Below are 22,078 nucleotides of genomic sequence, written 5' to 3'. Positions count from 1 at the left end.
CCACCATCAATTTTTAGCATTCCCCACGTTCTGTGTCAGAATTGGGATGAGCTGAGAGGTAAAGCTCAGAGTAGTAAATCCTAAGTTTGCACTCCAGGATGGCTGCTCTTTTCTCAGCAGGCTTCTTACCTGACTGTCAAGTTATTATTGTTAATATCATACTAATTAAGCCACAATATTCCTACAAAGCAACTAGTATTATCCTTTTCAGATACAAAAGAAAAGCAGAGGTAATTTATCCATGCCTTGTTCCTTATCTACCTAGTGGGACAGTCAAAATTAAATCCTAGGAGTTCTTATGCCACTTCTACGTCCTAATCACTAATTCTATGTTCTAATTACTATCTGCCAAAGTAGCCACTTCTGTACATCATTTGATTTTGAAAATGCAGTAAATACGACACTCCGAAAATAAGACCACCTCTGACCCAGCTGTGTCTCAGTTAGAATTTAGGGTGAGAAAGCAATGCTGCATGTTCCAAGCATTTATACAGACACAGCAGCCATGATTTAACAGTCTTGCCATAAATGCTATTCTTATAACATTTAGCAGCTCTTGTGCTGTCTGCAAAAATTTAAGGCTGCATATTCATGTGAAGTAATAGAAGGGGGAGGCAAATTCTTTGTTGTGTTTGTACAATCCCCGTTTCAAATCTCCCCAAATAGGAGAGTTAGGTCTGAAAATATCAGCATCCAGCAAAACATTGGAATCTATGCTAGGTATGACTTTGCAGCCCCAGCATTCTGTTGAGGTTTTTTTGGGGGGAAAGTTGTATTAATTTTCCTGTGTTGGCCCAGTTTGGGTCTTTAGCAGCCAGACATGGCACACTTTCCCTACTTGGTGACTTTAATAAGAGTTGGGATGTAGGCAGCAATGCATTTATACACTGGATGTTTATGCTGAAGTTCTGGATTTTGCAGCATTCTTGACATGAGTTATTAAATCCATGTCCACTAAAAGCAATGGAAAAAACTCCTGATAACATCCTACTGTCATGTAAATGATGGCTCCATTTCCATTAAATACTGGCTCTTACCTGTCCAGGAGAAGTTCCAGCACTGCCTTGGTAGAAGCAAAGGCCCTGTATGTTGAGAGGAAGATGCTGATGTAGGAAAAATCTGCATCCCCAAAAGCTGTGAGAAGGTTCTCCACCAGTTTCTCCAAAGTTCCAGCTTTTATAGCCCTGATCTTGGATGTTTCATATTGTCTGACAGTATGCTCTGGAGGTAACTGGTCTCCTTCACCCTACAAAGGGAAACAAAAACAAAGCACAAAAATCAGACAGGACTCAGATGCCTGACACAGCTTTCAATGGATTACATTCCATCTTATCACCAGAACTGCCCATCATCAGTTCCAAACGATTTTGTCAGTTTTGGCTCTCTAAGCCAAAGATCAAGTGCTGTATCAAATAATGGAGTTTTTAAGTAACTTTAAGATATTTCTCAGACGTGTTCCTCAAAATATTTTAGAGTGTGACCACTATCAAGTTAACTCATGATTCTATCACATATTATCTAAAAGAAAATCCATTATCCCACAAAGAATAATATTTCTGAAGGGGAAAAAAGTGATAATTCAGTGTTTCACTGAACTTCTGAATAAACATGAAAACTGACCACAACTTTAGCACTGGCCCTTGTGATTCCCTTGCTGAAAATACCAGCTTTGGGGTGCCACACAAAAACAAAGGTCAGGAACGCATTTGGATGCAAAACATTTCATGACACTTTTGCAAGAGGGTGTCGAAGTCATCTTGCAAACATTCCATTATAGCATTTCAATTTTCTCCTACAGTTTCCATTTGGCACAATATTTGTCCACAAATCAAGGGTTTGGGGTTGGGTGTGTTTTTTAAACAGCATTTGTTTTTAATGCTTACAGCCTGATTAAAGTCTGAAAGAACTAGAAACATTCCCTTAAATTCTGTCATTATTTAGAGGACAGTTCAGAAAAGTATTTTTGCGACTGGTTTAAATCTTATTTTGTAAAGTATGTGGGATAAAAAGCCTTAAAAATGGGATTATAAATATAAAATATCCAACTGAGGGCATGAAGGCAGCATGTTAATGACTTGTAGTCACTACCAATCCTGGCTTGGTATACTGAAAAAAGCAATCTATTAATAAAATAATTAGGAACAGATATCCAACCCACTTCCTATTTACATTGCTACCTGCCACTGCTTTGGAATTGCTTCTAATAGATATCCCCCTTTGTTTTAAACAGTATGTATGTCTTTAACATTATTCTAAAGCCTATCTTTAACACTATTATAAAATTCTACCTTTAGCATTATTGCAAAGCTCTGCTATCTCATTTCCCAGCTTGCTGGGAATTAAAACACAACATGCTGTCTCCACTACAAAAAAACCCAAAAAACCCCACAAAAAAACCCAAAACCAAAACTGACTAAACAGGGAAAAATTTTGCAAACTTTTGTTCCGTGGATCTTATGGTTTTTTTAAAGGTGTATCATGTGTAATATATCTGATTTAAAGGCAGATCTGGAAATACATATTAATGATATACTTGAATTAAAAGTGTATCTGGAATTACATGGGCTACTGTCACTACAGAAACCCTAACAGGATATGTTGTTACCACTATATGTCTCTTACATTCAAATTTTCCCTAACCAAAACTTGGTTGGAAAAAAAAAATTTCCAATTTTCTTGCTGACTTTTCATCTTACAATTAAAATGTACTTTTGAAAATAACTAGTTACAGAATGCAACCACTTTCAAACTTGGAAGAAAGTCTGCACCACTGCATTTAACTCAATTTTCTATCCAGCAAGATTGCCCCACTCACAGTATAATGGTTTATGATCATATTTACTCAGTGCATGCAAAAAACCTCTTGTTCACTGATGTGGCTGTGTTCAAGAGGAGGTCAGAATCTGCTTCCAAGGCTGATACATGCACAAAATTTTCCATTAATTGCAACACTGCAACTTCCCCAAGACATCATGTTGTGAGAATGTTAAAAAGAAACAACCCCCCCACCAAAAAAAAAAACCACCAAAGCAAAAAAAGAACAATCCCAAACTCTGAAAAATATAAAACTGAATTTGTCAGCAAAACACTAAACTGTTAGAAATCATTGTGAGAGTTTGGGGATTGCTTGTATTTGTATTATTTTAGCAATTCGGCCTGTAAGTTTAAAAGGAAAAGGGACTTGGCAGACGAGCTCAATAACAGGCTTGGAGAATAAGACCTTGTGGGCTGAGTTTCATGCTAACAGGAAACTGCTCAGTCTGGATTTAATCAAGAGGCCATCTCTTCACTGACACAACCAGGCTACCCAAAGGCAAAGGAGTTTTTATGGGGTTTTGTGCTCTCTGCTCAGAGGAACAATTTATCTACTGCCATTAAAAGATGCTCCTGGAGTTCTTTGCAGTTTTTGACAGTGGCACACGGTGACCACTGTTAGTCATACCAATAAATGCCACCAGCTTGGCATTGTTTTGTGTATCAAAACAACAAAAAAAGGCTCTCCAGCTCCTATTTGTCTCCTTCAGCACCGTGTCCAGCAGTCTAACAGAGATGCTGAACCCCGCATCTCAGGGCTTCAGCAACATTTCCTTGGTCCTTTACCATAAACAGATATGGCATTTTATAGTCTGATTTACACTTTTTAACAGCTCACTTTGATTTTTCAGGCAACAGATCAGAGCTTTGATAATCTGCAAGTGTAAGTGATGAGCAAGTAGCTTCCTACAAGACTGACAGTCTTTCAGAAGCAAATGTAAAAAGATTGAATGGAGGGATATCCCTGCACATCCTTATTTTTTGCTGTTGTGCATGTACTGATCTAGTGTAATTCCAACATCTTTACTAACCCTTGGCAATGCTGCACCTTCAGAGGGGCCCACTCTCTTTTAAGGTGATCATCTTACAGCTATACAGCACAAAACATTACCTACATACACAGTTCTTGTTGAAACAGGAGAGCTCCACGCAGACTGAAACACATCCAGGCTGAAAAAACTTCCTGCAAACACTACCTGTTAACCTTCAATGGGATTATAAATTAATTATAAACTCCATCATCTCCTAAAATAATGTTACGCCCTAGTAAGAGGGATTAGAGACTCAAGGTAAAAAGGAAAGTTAAAACTCCGACCAGCACAAAAACAGAGACTGCCCAAATAAAGACATACAGAACTGTAGTCATTATTTCAGAAATGTCACTGGAAACAATCATTTTTACCCAGAAAACCACTGCTCTGTAAGTTTTCTCCAGTGCAAATATTATCTGTTGAGATTCTGAAAATGTGAACCATGGAATGAAATCAAGGTAATTGTTTTTTATTAGGCAGACTGGAAAAAAAATACTAAAACAACTGGGGTGAACAATAAATGAGATATCACATCTTCTTCATACTCAGTCATTTGAAACATTACCACTCGACCAAAGACTTGTTTTATTCAGATATTCTGCAGTTATTTTCAAGAAAACCTAGCTAACTCTTAAACTCCATTTTTACTGATTTTGACAGACTTTAAATGCTTTTCACTTTCCTTGAAACTTACAGCTTTTCCAGATGGAGAGTTTTCCACTCGGGTTTTAGTAACTTACTGGACAGGCACCCCATGCTGGAATAAAAGTGCCTAAAGTACACTTTACCTTTTAAGTTAACTCAAAATAAGGCACTCTAATCAAGAATTTAACTCTTTGTCTAAATGTGATTCTGCGTTAACCTTCTGAAAGTAGAAATAAGATACTCTTATTTTTTCATGTTGCTTCCTCACACACAGGTTCACCAACAAATACCCTTAATATCTATACACTCATCCTTGGGGGAAGTAAAAAAAAAAAAAAAAAAAAAAAGGAAAAAGAAATCAAATCATGGAATGACTGAGCTTGAAATATTAACAACTTATTTGAGATAGTGTTTCCTTCCAACAAAGCCCTTAATGAACTTTATAACTGAGCCTGCTCCCTTTTAAGGGGAAGAAAGCAGGATTGTCCCGTAGGTGTATTGACAGATAAAACCCACAGCAGCTGACAATCATGCTGGACTGACTCAAACTCACACCACGTGACCACTAAATAAAAAAAAACAAACTGTGAAAAGTGGTAATTTTGCCCTAACAATTCCACACAGCAGTGACCAGACTAATCTTATCAAACAGTCACAAGAATTTCAAGTGGTTTTGGGGCAGGCCACGGCTGTACACACCCCTCCTGCCACCAGTTCTGCAATCCTGGATGTATTTAAGAGCCCTGCATCCCACCACTGTCCTCTCTGTCCTTGTCCCCTGCTCTACTGAACTTCTAGCCTAGAAAACAGCTTGTATGAGATAAGACTGACTTTGAAGCAGAATTTCCAGCCTTGGGAAGTGTGGCTCGCAGTGCAGGGCCTGCAGTGCAGACCTGCCTTCCCAAGGGCAGCTGCTTTTATCCTGCAGTGCACTTGGAATTAAAATGAAATAAAATTACTCCAGAACTCTCTCCATTTCACTAACTCCCATTTCCCCATTTTGGATACTGATGAAACAAAGAAAAATCAGAATTCTGCATGTTGACTGCACCAAACTCAGAAGCCAAAATAACATCATGAGCTCTTTCCTATGCTCCAACAACAAGGGGTATTCCCGGATTTCCAAAGCTCCACCCTTTTCCTTTCCTTCCTTACCACATAAATAACCATTCTTGGCAGCAACCCAGAGTTTCCAGGACCAATTAATTCCATGATCATCACACAAAAGGCATTCTCATTTTCTCCTCAGAGCTCACAGCCTGGCTGGTATCTGTCTGAAGCGCTGGCAAACAGTAATAAAAGCTGGGGGGCAGATTTAGGGGAAAAAAGGAAAAGGAAAAAGAAAAAAGCCTCTTATAGAAATGCTGTTGCTCAGTTAGAACCCTTTCACTCCGGCACATTGCAGCTCCTTGAAGCCACTCTGAGGAAAATAGGAAACATTCCATAGTGCTGAGCTATGCATTCTCACACCTTCTGAAGGGATGCAAATTTAGACTCATTTGGGTATCAGTGAATTATGTGGGACTAGTTCTAAATGAGTCAAAGCAAAAGTAAAGAAGCCTAATTTACACATCGCCTCTCCCTGCATGCATCTAAAGGAGTTTGAGCAAGTGCACTAAGAAATTGAATCTTCAAAGAGATCTAGGTTAAAATGGCATTGTGCAGCTCTTACAAATGGTGGAGCTTATCCAGCCATGGGAACACAGAAATTCCTGCTCTGAATTTACCCACTTAGAAGCATCTGTGCAGGAAAGGAATGTAGCCGTATTATTCAGTGAGAATTCAAGTCCTCCAAGAGGTTCACTGTGCAGCACACAAGTTTTTTAGAGACCAAAAATCCCCCCAACAGCTCCAAATCCCCACCTCTACCTCATATGATTTATGCACTTACCTTCTCCTTGCTTCCTACCTACAGAAAGCTCCTTCTCATCCTGACTCTCACCCCTCTTCCACAAGGCTTTTAACAAAACCAAGACAACCCCTCCAACCCTCTCCCCTTTTTTAAGTGTCCTCAGTGAGTTAACTGAACCTGAAAAATCAGATTACTGAAACCCTTTTCATTTTTGTTTGTTGTGTCTCACAGCTCTACAGTTTACCACAACCCTTAAGCATGCCAGAGCTGTATTATTTTCATTGCATGTCAGTATTACGAAATATTGCTTGTCCTGGTTTTGATTGGACATTGAAGCTTAGCAAGTTCCTAAAACAAAAGCAAGAAGAAGAAACCAGTAAGTCAGGTAATACTCTTAATCATGTGCATCTTATGCCGTTGGGGGAAGATCAGCCATCAAATGACTAGAAATACTCTTCTAGTCCAGCAAATGAAATGTGTCCCATATTAAGTATCTTCCCAAAGCCCTTTCGTATTAGAGCAAAATCTTTTGTAAAACTCCTCTCTTCAGTGGACAGGAACACCAAAATATCCGATCACCAAACGGAGCAGTAAATAAATACACAAAATAATAAACAGCTAAGGGAGAAGGGCACCAGGATGAAGGCAAGGAAATAGGTTTTAGTGCCCACTTCGGCAGTAAATTCAGTTCATTTTATAATATATTTTGACTGCTACACAGTGTCTCCATGAGGGAAGAGCTCTACAAAGTCTCTTTGGACTTGCATAAAACAGTCTGTGATTAACTGTCAAAACTAATAAAAGCTTTTACAGGTATGGATGACAGAGGGTCCCTAAGGAGGGCAACAGGCAGCTGGGGCAGCTCCCCTGTGCCCCAGAAACAGTAAATAGTAATTACTGTTTCTGCTAACAGCCCTATCTTAACTCCTCTTCCTCCTTCTCCACACTCTCACTGCTTCCAGTCTGTCCTGGAAATTCATAGGTGCCAAAGCACCTAGGAACCATAAGGGAAAAAGGAAGGGGTGCCGAGCAGGGAAAAACAGAGTATAAAAGGTGGCAGACAGCTCGAACATTCCACTGGACTCTAAAACAGCTTTTAATGATTACAGGGATGGGTACAGTGCACCTTCCATCTGAGGAATACTGAGAGGTTCAAGTTCACAGCATAGCAAATTCTGTATTTATATACAATATTTCTAAGCTGCCTAGATGCTAAAAATTATAACTCTATGCCTACCCTAAGAAATACCAGAGGAAAGCTATTATGGAAATTTTGTTTGTGAAACACTGCTCTGTAAACCATTTGCCATGTTTCTTTCATGAAAAATGCTAAAATATGCTGTCATTTTTTTAATAAACACCAAGTGGGGCAAAGAGAAGGGATGATTGATATTACCACTAACATAGACAGATTTCATATGGTATCATGACTTTTGACTACCAATAGAATATTCGCCCTGTGAAAAGTAACACTATTTTTTCCTCCTTCCAGAAATGCAATTTAAATTAATTGTGAAGCTCATCATCAGCTTCTGCTCAGTCAGTAGAAACAAAGAAGGTCCTGTATGAGACAGCAAGCAACAGTGCTAAACTCAAAATGGATTAAAGGGTGCCACAAGTAATAATTCTGTTGCATAATGGTAGCATGAATGCATATTACATAACCCAAAATGCTTTTATTCATCCTGATTATATTGTTGGCTCTCCTTTCACACTGTAAAGCTTGCTCAAGCAGTACACAGAAATCAAATGTATACGAGTCAGGAAATCAGTGTAAACTGCTACTGCACTCAGTGAAAACACTAAGGGCAGGAGTGATAGATTTTTAACAGTATGAAGAGCTGGAAATTAAAACTGTAGGTATAGGGAAATTAAATGCATCCAGACAGAGAAAACAGCAGGAGACTGATTCGGATTTTAAAATAAACTGAACCGGAAACAAGGCATTTTTGTGGAGCAACAAATATCTAAGAAATGCTGTTATATGTTTCATAATAATTACTGTGAGCAATCTCTAATGGCAAGCTTTTTAAGTATTTTATAAAAGAAAGAGGTTAGCAGCAAGTAACCACTTTCATGACCACAGCATGAATATGTACCTAAACTGAGTTATAAACTTCATTTCCATGGTTGTGCTTTTTACTACCCTTTGTTTCAAAACTGAGAGACCTCTAAAGGTTGGGACTGAGTAGAAAAAGCAGTAATAGTAAGCTAATGTTTCCTAATATTAAGTGTTACCAGCTTATTTACGTGCTGAAAGAGTCCAAAAATATTAAGGCAATTTTTAGTCCAGGCCAAACTGCATTTTTACTGTACTATCTAGACATCCCAGGGAATCTCTTCGGGTTCTTCTCTTGTACACACACCCCTACAGAGACAGGGAGTGACTCTGTGTGACTACACGTGTGTGTGTGTGTATGTACCACACCTGAATGGCAGCATCCTTGACCAAATTCTACAGGTATTTTCTCTATGATAAATTCTGTATGACAAACAAACAGCTAAACACACTGCATGCCTCCACAAATTACTGGATTCTTCTAACCATAGCATCAGCCCTTACCCCTTCTCTTTTGACATAGCAGAAACAGCATGAGCTGGCCCTGAACCCACTGTAGAGATCTGTATTTTGGCTTAAAAATGCTGCACTTGGACTTAAATCCCTAGGCAATGGACACAAATCAAAACACATAATTATGTGGAAGTATTGAGTCAGAATGCAAATAAGTATAGCTTACAAGTAAAGGGGAAAGAAAGAATGAAAAAAAAAGATAAAACAGAAATTGTCCATGTTTGCTGTCTGTTCTTTTGATTTTTCTTCTTTTCTGGGGGGTTGTTGTTTAATTACCCATCAGGAGTTAACAGCATACTTCTGCTCTTCTCAGTCCTAACTTTATGACCACCTGATGTTTTCCTGAACAAAGCGCCTGTTTTTGCAGGAAGAATGCAAGCCTCGTGCTTTAAGTAAGTGTGCAAGAGTTCATTCACATTTTGTCTGCTACAGGGAGCCAGCAGCCCGGAGCACAGCCAGAATCAATCCCAAGCACTCCAGGGGAGGAATGCAAAGGCCTAAGATCTGCCTTCCAAATGAAACACGTTGGTGTTACTTATTGGACATTTCCAACAGCAGCACAATGGCATCTCCAAACAGAAGACACTGTCCCTGCCCTAAAGGATTTCTACTCTAAAAATACAAAATGCACCACAGGTAGAGACAGTTTACTACAAACCAAACAAACAGAAGTATAAGGATATCTTCATAATAATTTTCTTATTTGCATGGAATATTTCAACCAGGTTCCAAACGCACCTCAGGAGCATTTGGTTAATTCATCTCTTTTGCACTGAACAGAACAGTTAACCATAAGGGGGGACTGACCTGTTTGCATCCCAACACCAACAAAGCTTTGAAATGTTATGAACCTCATTTGACAAGTTGAGAAACACTCTGAACAACTGAAGGACATTCTGCGCTTGATTCAAGTCAAAACAAAAGCTCAATATATTCAGTGTATGAAAGCTTATGTGGGGCATCAACTATATGTAGGAAGGAATAAAACCTGAGATAGCTCTAATGTGAGGGTTTGTTTCTGCTTTAGGATATATAGACACAAGTTTAGATCACTGATTTTTAAGAGTCAGAAAGAGCCACTGAGATCTGGAAATCTGACGAGTCTCCAGTTTGAAGCCCAAGAGCTCTGAACACATCTCAAAGCTTTCAGTCACTCCATATTGTTCAATCATTCTGAGACCTTTCAATACAAAATGCTAATCTGTAATAAAAACATGTTGTTTTACTCACACAAAGAGCCCATGGAGTGCCCAAAAAGGAAGAAACAGCCACTGACTGGGAGAAAGGTTGAGCCTTGGTAAGGAGAAAGGCAACTGTACCAAGCAGCTGAGGGGGGTGGGAAAGGAGAAGAAAATAACCCCTTAAACTCCTTTCAGACCAAAAAGGTGGGAAGAATATAAGAGAAAAATAGATGAAATAATAGAATGTAATAACAGGATCACTCCACAAAAGCATTTCAAATGCCTACACCTCATTAGTGCCACCCACCATGGCCCAGCAGCAGCATTGGTGGCTGTTGCCCACAGCCATGTGTGGGAGATCCACGCAGGTGGCAGAGAGGAACAAGTCACAGCTCCATCAGGCTGTAACCCAGTAACCTGCAGAGCAAAAGCTTCATGAGTACTGCTACCACGTGAAGCGGCACAAAGCTTCACACTTCAGGTGGAGGCTGCCAAAATCTCCTTTTGATTGACAAAGCTGCTAAAGGGGAGATACATTGGGCAACAGATGGCCGATGCAACAAAATGTAGGTAAATGTAAAAAGCCAGCACAAAACGTCTGTTGAATGTCCCACCCTCAAAGGTCACACACTGGCACACAGATCAGAGAAAAGACCTGAAGGGTTGGAATAGGCAGAACATTAAATCTTTCAGCACAATGCTTGGAAGTGGTAACAAAAAGCAAACAATTCTGCAAAGCATAAATAAAGGGTACCAAAGCAAGTCAAAGGACATTATTCTTCCACTGCATGATGAGACCACATGTAGAGTATCATGCTCTGCTCGAGTTGCCTTATTTTTAAAGTAGCTATTTCAAAGCTGAATGGAGTAAAGCAAAGGGCAACCCACACAACTCCTATATTTGCAGAGCCTAAAACAGCAAGGATGCAAAGTTTTGCTTTACACACACCAAAAAAAAGGATCTGAGCACCCAGAGTTCTCCCTGACCAGGAGGAGGTTGCTGGGCTGCTGGAAAACTAGCCCCCACCAAACTCCTGTAGGGTGTCACAATATGGCCCTGACATCTCCTCGCCATTAAAGTTCTTGTGATTCTTTTGGTAAGTGACTGTGTTCAACCTTATTCTGCCTCATTAAATCTTTGCTGCAAACAAATTGTAACCTGAACTTTAGAAACAGCCACACACAATAACTGGGGGGTTTTCCCCCCTCTGACAATGGCCAGATGCTATGGAGGAAGATGAAGGAATAACACCTGTAACATTCAGAACAACCAACCCAGAGGAAAAGACTCTTCTCAGCTGCAGGACATGTTTGTTTTGTAGCTAAATCACAAAAATTAATGTCTTGTGTTTTCAATCTCATATAGTATTCATGCATTTGTTCTCATTATTTATATAAATGTCCAGTCCTTTCTGTATCCTCTTAGACTCGGCTGGACTCAGCTACTTTTCCAGTGGCATGTCCCTTCAGGTTCATTTCATGCAAAGCAAAATCACTAATTTCTTTCACCCCCTTGCTTTCAAAACCACCAAACAGTCTCCAGAGGTAAAGTGTCCCTTCTCCACTCGCTGTTTTAAATGTTTTTAGTATATCCTCCTATTCACTGCCAGAATAGAGCCTCAATCCTGTGAGGATTTAATGTTAAACCAGCCCATCAACTCTACTTGCAACAAGACACAGATTAAACAGTCCTCACCTTTTCAGCGTCACAAAATCCTTTCCCATCTGTGGACTCCTTTTGCTAGGTCTCTGATCTTTGAGATGAGGAAACAAGCACCAGGAATGAGTGATGTGCTACTGTCATCCCCTTTTCTCAGCTTCACTTCATCCCCCCCTTCCCTGACACAGCTTCATATTCGAGCTTGCTTTCACAACAGCATCATGGTGGGCAAATGCTTCCACAGAACTCTGGACTGTCAGAAGTCCAGGTCTTCTTCCCAGGTGGTTTTAATTAATTCACTTCTGGTCCTAAATTGTTTCCATGTGCTGCTGTGCCTTGTTAAGCAGCTGCTCCTTGCAGCATATATGTCACATGTGGGGAAGATATCCATGTGATAACATTATGAAGCCACTAAGTAAATATTACCAGGCAGCTCTGACAGCTAATCCATCTCCTCCTGACTTTTATTTAATGTTTCCAGCCCTTCAGCAGCCTGAAAAAAAAATAGCCTTTTTAAAGTTGCATCATCCCAGGAAAACTTTTTCCTCCTCTCTTTCCCCCTCCCCCCCCCCAAATAAAGGGGAATCTACCAAACCCAAGGTACAGCACTGCAGCTGAATTTTAATCCCCACCCAAATCATACTTCTGTGCTGTGTTACATGACAACACACTTCACATAGTCTGCTGAAAATTTGCGGCCGTGCTTTGGAAGTTATTTGGATGAAAGATGCTTTAAGAATGCAAGACCATTATCATTTCACTTGGATATGTTTTTACTTTCCTTCCAGTCCCTAAATTGTCACCTCTGGGTGACATGGTGCTGCACCGAACCACAGCGCAGCTGGATTCAGGTGTTAGCACGAGTTCAGTTTGGTCCAAGGTAGCAGGATTTCCAGGAACAGTAAAAGGATTTCCATATCCAAACCACAGAATTCCTCACTACAGCTTTAAAACTTGATATTTAAAAAAATCAAAATTAAAAAGAAACCCACATCCTCACACATCTCAATAAAATTCTTATTCCAGAAGGTGTAAATACCTAACATAGACTTTATAGTTGCACCCCATGTGCTAATGTACCACCCATGAAGAACTACGAGTCACTTCTGGCCACTGAACAGGAAAATAGAGCATTTAGGGGGTGAAACAAGGGCAAAAGTAGTTCTGGAAGACTGCAAGAGCAAACCATGACAACTTCCTGGAGACAACTCCTGGTCAGCTGCTCAACTCTTTAGGAACGAGATCCCAATTCCCTTTAGGAATAATGTTTTACAGTCTCTGATACCATGTTGCTGAGGTGAGAACACTAAGACATCACACACATTTTGCCTCTGCTTTACAAGACACAAGGCTTGGCTACACAAAGACAAGCAAGAGCAGGATTCAACACCGAGTTGGCATTTATTTACACCTTTCACACAAAATAACCTCATTTTTTCAAGGGGCTAAGTCACCACTTTGTGCTCATTTCTTCACACAGCTGTACCCCCTTACAGTGCTGGCTAAAGGAAGTTATATACTTAGCAAACAGATTCCTAGAGCAGGAGTAAAAGATGGAAGTTCAAAGTGTGCATTTACACATAGATTTTTAATTAGCTTTACTAAGGTTAAATTTAAATCCAAGTGTGACTAACATGCTTGCAATGCTTCAGCCTGTTCCTTAAATGAAAACATCAAAACCTAAACTGTAAAACTAATGGTTTCTCCAGGGCTATTCTCTGTACAGCATCTCAGTCCAGTTCTTATGCTGCTGCTCCCAAGCTTTCCAATGACACATAGCCACATTCCTTGCCAGCTCTTCTTTAACCCAACAAGTGACCTACATCTAGCATTCAGAAAGAAAATACCAGGTTTTTTTGCAGTGAGCTGATTTTTGGGTTATTCCTTTGACTTTCTACTTCTTGACAAAGTAATTCAGTGATGTCAGCAGCAAGACATTTAAGGTGCAGAATTCAGGGAGAACCTCTACCATCCAAGCAGCACAGTTTAAAAAGACACTCATCCTGGCTGTCGGAGGAATTCCCAAGAGAGAGCAATTATAGCAGAGGATGTCATTATATTCCTACATGTCACAGGTAAACTGAAAGTATGCCAAGGGCAAGTTTTTGTCCATAAGCAGGCTGGCTGTGAGCTTTCCAAAATGCACATACACACCAGTGCAACAGCAGAGCAGTCTCCAACAACTTTTGCTCAAGAGGCTCCCTTGGCTTTTGTCATTCCACTTCATCTAAAGATCATTAGCAAGAGATTCCTCTGCGCAGCCCTTAGGAAGGGAGGCTGCCTGTGTCCCTCTCCCTGGTTCCATGTGGCCATGCTGGAGTATCCCTTAACTCTGTTAATAACACCACAAGATTAAAGCACTGCCACCCTGTCACACTTTGACAGCTTGGAATGGGAGGTTTTAAACCCAACTGAGAGCATGACACTGTGCTGCAAAGCCAGTTACCCCTCTAATTATGCACTTTGGATTTGCAACTGGGAAAGTAATGGACAGTAATCTTTCAGGCTTCCATTTTAAAACTCTTAATAGGCTCAGTTTCTATTTTTGAGTGTGTGTTGCACACACAGCCTCTATTACCCAGCTGATGACTGTATCCAAGAGTGCTCCTTAGGATATCCCTGGAGCAGAGATCTGTGCCTGAACCAGGAAGTAAGGAGAAAAATATTCCATGAGGAGTCATTAATAAGGGCTATGATACTATGGTACTATTATGCCCAAAACTGAAGGAAGGACAGGAGGAAAGAGCCTACTCCAAACCAAAAGACAAGCTGAATGAGATGCCAAAGCTTCCTTCTGGATAACTGTGTACCTGTCAATGGGTAAAACCATTCAGTTCCCTCTGCATACACCTACTTTGTGGGTCTCCAGCCCTTGACAGCACTTCCCCCATGCAATACCAATGTGAGCACACCCCATCTTTCTTCCTTCTCCAAGACAGTTTCCCAAAGGATCTGGAGTGGACAACAGCACAACTCAGTTTCCATAGGGAGCCTGTCAGCTCCTTGGGAACCGCCTTTCTGCTTCTGCCAAACATACGGCCAGAACTACACCCTGGCCTTGGTCTACGTGGTCAGGACAGGCTGGAGGAACCTGATTGAAGAGTCTGATTTAGCCAAAAGGGACCAACACATGCTCCAAATCAAGAGACAAAACAGCAAGCTGCAGCAAGGACAATGATCAGCCAAGCCCTGGCCTGCTGCTTCCACAGGAAACTACACTCAACCAGAACATCTGGGATCTAAGAGTAAGATAAAAAAGAAATCACGTAGGAGGGCAGGAGCAGGCTCAAAGAAAATTTGAGGTTTGCTTGTTCCTAAAATGTTGATGATTCCAAGCACCATTTAAATCTCAACCCATATTTAGGAGGTCTGTGTTGGAAAGAAATAAATCCAAACTAAAGCTTCTTTTCTGACAGTTCAACTCTCGAGAGGATCGTGTCCTAGGTCCTAACTGGGATACAGCCTAGTTAGACACAAGTTTTTGCAATGTTTTTCTGACTGAACTCTCTAACACAAGCATCCTGCCAGTGTATGTGACTGTAGAAGTGTTTAGAAGCCAAACCTGTGGTCACATGCAGTTTTCAGTGCAAGACAAGCACTCAAAATTTATTTTCAAAACACCACAAAATTCCCAGGAAAAGTAATTATCAAACAATATCAGTGTTAAGAAAACACACAAATATTTAATGATAGACTTGGTACTTTTCAGTTTTTTCCCCTTTCAGCATTTTAAGGTATTGAAAAGCACCTTTCTACAGCAGTTCATTTTTAATTTTGGAAGAACATGTTCTGCTATACAGCCAATGTTATAGTATTAAAGACACCTTGAGACAAGTAATATTTTGAATCCATCTCTGCCTGAACAAACTCCAGAGCCAGAAGTTCAGCTGTGGCAGAGAAAGCAGAAAGAAAAAACCAAGTCTCTCAAATCTGCTCTAGACGTGCATACAACAGCTAAAGAAGCCAGGCAGGCTGGCCATGAGGGAGCAGAGTATTCCTATGTTATCTGGATATTTAAGACTCGGAGTCTGCATCATCTATCAGCAAAGCACAAAACTTGATGTGTGAGGATGGGCTCTGAAAGCTCAGCAGTCATTTAAGATGTGGAAATACCGCACAGAGGCTCGGGAGAACTGCCGTTCCTGGCAGCAATTCCTCTGACCTGCCCCACGAAATACTCCAGAGGCAGATTGTAAGTCTCTTCCTCACTCTTCCCGGATACAGGACTCCGATAGGAAAAATATCTGCAGGCTTTAGGGAGCCCCTCCTGTCTCAGAGGCTCATTCCTCACTGCTTCCCTCAGACTCCAAGGGGCTAGACAGCAGCCACCCACCCCCATCTAATTTCTGGAAAGGTGAGATAAAGCAGTACAGCGGTGAACACGGAGCTCTACAAAAGTCATTTCACAGCTCTTTAAAACCTCGTTAGCTTTTTTTTTTAGTAACCCTCTTGTCCATCTGCCCACACCACATCCATGCCTCTGTTCTTCCTACACCACTCTTCCCCACCTCTCTTCAATTCCATCTCTTCGCTTCTCTACCCACTGCTTTTTCCATTTGCTTTCAACTGTTTACTTCTCAGTTTACTGTTTACAATAAATCACTGAGTGCAGTTCACCACTCCAACACCATTCATGCTCTGTCAGCATATTGCTCCTGGCCACAGAAATTCAGGTATTTAGTGGCTGATCTACTTTTACAGCCACTGCTTTGCTGTTCTTATCTCTTTCAAGCTATCGTATGACTCAGCTTGTCTTTGTTTCATTTCACGGGTACCTGGCTGACAGTTCAAGATTAAAAACCCCCACAGAACTCTAAATTTTTCACCTGTCTCTTCTGTTTTGTTGCCTTTCCTTCATGGACAATAGCACCATCCTGTTGGGACATGCAGGGTGCCAGCTCTCTGTGGGCTGTGTTTACATCCTCAGAGGGAAGTTGGAGCCAATTTTTCAGGTTTTTGCTCTGTCATAGCTTTAAAATACAACACTCTCTTTCTAGCCACATCATTCAAATCCCTTGCTGCACTTTCAAACCTTCTATTCCAGTTACTGATACAGCTTTTTCTCTAGCCTGACATAATGCCACCCAAAATCCTGCTGCAGAAAGCATCCTCCTCACCTGCTCTTTGGAGCGTGCCATCCATCTGTACAAATCTCTACTTCTCCATCCTCTTCTCTCATAAAGAAGTCAGGCCATGTACCTCAGCTTCCATGGCTTTTGTGGCTTGTTCCTCTCTCTCAGGACCCTGGAGATCTCTCAAGGTATATCCTGGAGACACCAAAACCCACTTTGTTTTCAAAAAAAAAAGTCTTTTCATGTTTTCTGTGGTTGAACCTATCATGTTTGGGAGGGATTCCCTCTCACTATCTCCAGAAGGTACACTTGACTTCTGAAGCTTTGATACCAATCATCAGCTGAGACAACAAGTGTGTACAGACAAGCCTCTTCAGATATCACATCTGTAAGTTCTTTTTAGCCAAAATAGTGCTTTTGTGTAGCATCTCACAATGCTGAGCTCCTACCAGGGCTATTAATACTCCCTAATACCGTAATGCTTAAAGTCCTAAGCTTCACTAAATATTTAGTATTAAGTATTTGGTGACAAAAGCAGTGGCTATTATTGGCAGCCTTTGATGTCTAATATTAAATTTAAAGCTAAGAAATTTGGTGATTATCCAAAAGCTTCACACTTCTGAAAGTTATAGAACTGCTGATGCCTGCCTAAGTCACAGCCTGTTTTTCTTTTATTAACTGTAGAAGTTTGAAACACAAGACAGACATTTCTGTATTTAAATAGGCAAGTGTTTACGGTGCTTAAACTGGAATTTTATGATTGGCCTTTAAACAGACCATTCTCTCATCACAGGGCCAACCACTCAGTGGATGGGTTCTCAGGATGCAGAACTTTAAGAAAGGTTTATTAGACTTGACCTACACCAACAAACCAAAAGCTCAGTGCCTCAGAGAATGTCAGACTGCTAAAGTAGTCCTTTACAGGTCACAAACTGACTTTGCAAAGTAATTTTTGAAAAAGTAAATCCAGGCATGCATATAATCAATAAGAGAGTTACTATGTTTGCGACTCAGTACTTGCTGATGTACAAACGGTTGTTCCCACTCTTCAGCTGACCTTGAGTCTTCAACCTAAGCCTGACTTAGAGCACCATCAAAAAAATTAAGTCCAACACTGATAAATCCAATGTCTTGTTAATTTAGTGCTATGAGTTTCAAAGCATAGGACAAAAAAAACCATCATAAACCCCTATAAGCTCCAGATTAAAAAAAAAAAAAAACGTCACCTGATGATGATTTTAAAAGAGACTTTTCAAGGCCAGACTGCTGGGGGCAGGGATGACTATTCATAAATAATGCTCTGGGTTAGAGGCTATTTATTGATTTTAGGACCACAAAAAAGCCATTAATAAAACAAGATCACAAAAAGGGCTTAAAATATTTTATGTTCTGAAGAGCTTAAGGGAAACAAACAGCCCATATGTTTCAAAATACGTTCAGATAATATGAAAGAGATTTTTTTTGTTGTTTTGGTGGGGGTTTTTTTGTTTGTTTGTTTGTTTGTTTCTGGAAGAGGCTGGCCTGGAAGCTGAAGTCACCGATTTATGCCCAGAACAGGTGTGGATTTCTGACACACTGCCTCCTTCCCCACAAACAGGGCTTGATTTTGACCTCAGAAAACTAACACTAGCCACAGAAAGCTAAGAGTCACTGCTCTGACCTTGCAGTCCCTTGTACTCCTGGTAAGATGGGCACCATCAGCTGTGGTGATGACCTCAGGAACACACATGCTCCCTTCCTTTGAGAACACGACCTGGCAAACTCCTACGTAAAAGGAACAACACAGCCCAAACAGGACAAAATTCTACTTTTCTAAACTATGTTTATGGGCCACAGACACATGCAAAATGAGCTCCACCTCTTACACAAAACCACCATCTGGGAAAGTTACAGGAGCTCAAATATACTTTGTAATATTTTTCCTGGTAAAAACAGGAGGCAGAGATGGGAAATCTGCCACTCAAAGGAAGCAGATTTGAAATTATCTGTTCTGATTAGAACCCTGTGTACTTCTTGGAAACAAGGGAAGGGATGATTCTAAGCACTATCTGTATGCAGGACAGAATTTGCTTATTTTTCTTGACTGTGGTTTCAGCACTGCTGTATTGCTTCATGTCACAGAAAAATGACTGGACATAAATCTCAGGGCAGTTTTAAAAGCCTTTAAAATACATATCTTAATACTACATCAAACCAACTTCTTATATTATTTCCTTTGATCCCAAAGAAAATATATAAACATAACAAAATACTACGAAAGTTATAGGTACCTCTTGAAGATTTGGCTCAAACTGCCACAGCTGCACTGATTCCAGTGAAGTGAGGATATTTCATATCAACTGGGGACTTGGTCTGAGAAAGGTGAAGGCACTCACCAGCATGTCAAATCGAGTGCATGTGCATTTAAGCTCATTTTACCTACCACAGAAAGCCTTTATGCTTTGAAGACATCTTTGAAAAATAAGACAGAGCTGTAATTCTTGCAGAAATGCAATTAATTTCTCATCTGGCTGAGAAAGCAATAGAAAAATAAGACCCAAGCTATATTTCCTTAAGTTCTGAGGAAGTTCAGCTGAGTTTTGAGAGCTTCATCAGTCAAAATGCCATGACTATTTGTTTGGCAGACCTGAGATGGGTTCCCAACAGCAGAAATGAGCCACAGTCCAGTCTGAAATAAATGTTCAGCTTGTCATGCCATAAGCTAAGACCCTTATTTCTGCACCAAGAATCACCTGATCCATGGCCACAACTGGCCAAGTTGTTTTTACAGGTCAAGAAAAGAGGAAGAGTCAACACAAGGAGAGTGTTATTTCAGATGACCCAAGCAGAATATTTCAGTGTTTTGGTTTGACTTTTTTTTTTTTTAATGAGAGCAGTCAGTGCTAGAAGTTAATATTGTAACAATTCATGTGGAATTCAGCTCCCTGGAGAAGGCTCCAAAGTCCATGAGCAGCCTTCCCAAATGCCACTGCGCCAGCTTCACTTACCCCCAGCCACCTTGCTCCTTTGTTGGCAGCCTGCTGAATCTGCACTTTTTTAAGGGTGACATTGTAGACGGCTCCCTCTTCTACCTCTTCACCCCCATCCTGAAATGTGGTCTGCCAGGAAAAGGAGAAAGAAACAAAAAACAAACAAAAAAAAAAAAAGATAAAAAGAAACATTTTTCCCCTTCTGCAGACCACAATCTATACCAGGTGCTCTGCTGCTTCTCCCAGAGCCGAGAAGATGGGCAGCACAAAGTAAACACAACAATCAAAGCAATACAGAATACCTTTAGGTTGAGGGAACACTGGAGATATTCTTGGCAAGCTGTCCTTTCCTGTGGTATCAAGATACCCGATTTTCCATTTAACTGTTTTTCCTAGGCTAGCACATATTTTAAATAGTTGCATAGAGTCTTTTCTAAGTAAAGAGTTTGGTTTTGATTAGCAGTCTTCTCTCCCCTCTCCCCCCCCCCTCCTTTTCTGCAGCAATTAATCTCTTTGGCTTTCTAGTTAAGGACGAGTCGCACTTTTAAAACTGCTGAATTACTTCGGCGGCCAGCCTTGAAACATTGAAGCTAACAAGCACTTAAAACAGAGCAACATTTTAATTGTCTTGACAAGGAGGGATCTGAAGCGCTTTGTGGTTTGCTTTTCCAAAACCTATTATTGCAAGAACAACAAGGAAAAAAAACCAAACAAGGGTGGCAGAGAGCAGGGTTTAAAACTCGCAAATAATGGAAAGCGGAGGAAAATAAAGCGGAGCGCAACGTCTTCCAAACTTCCAGCTAACAGAGACTCTGCTCGGCACGGGGAACAGCCTCGGCACGGGGAACAGCCTCGGCACGGGGAACAGCCTCGGCACGGGGAACAGCCTCGGCACCGGGCACCAGCATCGGCACCGGGCACCAGCATCGGCACCGGGCACCAGCATCGGCACGGGAACAGCATCGGCACCGGGCACCAGCATCGGCACCGGGCACCAGCATCGGCACCGGGCACAGCATCGCCCGGCACCGCCCGGCAGCGGGCACGGCCCCGCCGGCATCGGGCACGGCAGAGGGATCCGCGAGTAGAGGAAGGATAGGGAGAGGGACGGGACGCCCGGTTACCATTTTGGCTCTCCACAGCAGTTTCATCCTCGGTGCCTTTCCCGGGCGCCTGGACGGGACACGCCGCGCTGCCCCCGCCGCTCCGCCCCGAGCGCGGCGGCCGCGGGCCGGGCCGGGCCGAGCCGAGCCGAGCGGCCCCTCGGCTGCGCGGGAGGGAGCGGGGGAGGCGGCCCGGCCCTGGCCCCGCCTCGGCCCGGCCCCCCGAGAGCCTTCCTGTTTACTGCGGGCAGCCCCGGCGGGAGCGGGGCTGTCTGCCCGGGTGTCCCCTCACAGGGACGGGCGCGGCGCGTCCTGCCCGGCTGCCGGCGAAAGCGCCTCTCTGCTCCTTCCTTCGCTCTCCCTCCCTCGCCCGGTGCCCGGGCAGGGCTGAGGGGAGCGGGGGCGGTGGGGGGCCAGGGTGTTAATGCCGCCGTAAGGAAGGAATTTTAAGGCAAGCTTAACTTTAAAAACTTCTACGAGTTGGAAAGTAAGGAAATTAAAGGTTATAGTGAGCCCTAGCCCTGTCCAGCAGTCTCCCACAGTATCACAGAAACACAGAATATGCTGAGTTGGAAGGGACCCATAAGGATCATCCAGTCCAACCCCTGGCCCTGCACAGACACCCCAACAATCCCCCCCTGTCCCTCAGAGCGTTGTCCAAACGCTCCTGGAGCTCTGGCAGCCTTGGGGCTGTGCCCACTGCCCTGGGGAGCCTGGGCAGTGCCAACCACCCTCTGGGGGAAGAACCTTTTCCTGAGATCCAATCTGCCCCTGCCCACATGGCTCCAGCCAATTCCCTGGGTGCTGTCCCTGCTCACACAGAGCAGAGATCAGTGCCTGTCCCTCCACTGCCCCTCGGGAGGAGCTGCAGGCCCCCATGAGCTCTGACCTCAGTCTTCGAGCTGAACAGACCAAGTGCCCTCAGCCGCTCCTCATATGACTTCCACTCCAGACCCTTCACCATCCTCAAGGCCCTCCTTTGGATGCTCTCTAGTAACTTAATATCCTTATTTTTTTCCATATTGCTCACAGATGAGCCCCTATGAGCCATGACCATCTCTGTAGAAGCTCCAGCTGCAGGCACTTGTGTGCTGATACGAGAATCTCAAAACACCCTAAAAAAACCACTTAGTTATCTGCTGAGCTGTCTTTAATTACCTGCTTTTTGGGGCTTACAAA

General features: G+C 42.1%; 1 protein-coding gene across 2 annotated transcripts in view; it reads right to left on the bottom strand.

The window, feature by feature from the left end:
- The window catches only part of RGL1 (ral guanine nucleotide dissociation stimulator like 1), a 53,828-nt gene extending 32,786 nt beyond the window's left edge, over nt 1-21,042 (bottom strand). Inside the window, exons 1-3 of one of the 2 annotated variants that reach the window (XM_051794062.1) lie at nt 20,921-21,042; nt 19,815-19,925; nt 1,038-1,246 (exon numbers count right to left, since the gene is read on the bottom strand). In XM_051794062.1, the coding sequence (XP_051650022.1) occupies nt 1,038-1,246; nt 19,815-19,925; nt 20,921-20,947 (347 nt within the window). In that variant the 5' untranslated portion in view covers nt 20,948-21,042. Of the gene's footprint in view, nt 1-1,037; nt 1,247-16,872; nt 17,963-19,814; nt 19,926-20,920 lie in introns of those variants that run through there. The other variant, XM_051794074.1, reaches the window with a different exon arrangement.
- Nucleotides 21,043-22,078: the final 1,036 nt, after the last annotated feature.

The sequence above is a fragment of the Manacus candei genome, unplaced genomic scaffold (genome assembly GCF_025592945.1).
Source record: "Manacus candei isolate 608988 ecotype Guabito, Panama unplaced genomic scaffold, ASM2559294v1 h1tg000005l, whole genome shotgun sequence".
Taxonomy (NCBI): domain Eukaryota; kingdom Metazoa; phylum Chordata; class Aves; order Passeriformes; family Pipridae; genus Manacus; species Manacus candei.
This window is presented reverse-complemented; position numbering and strand designations above follow the sequence as displayed.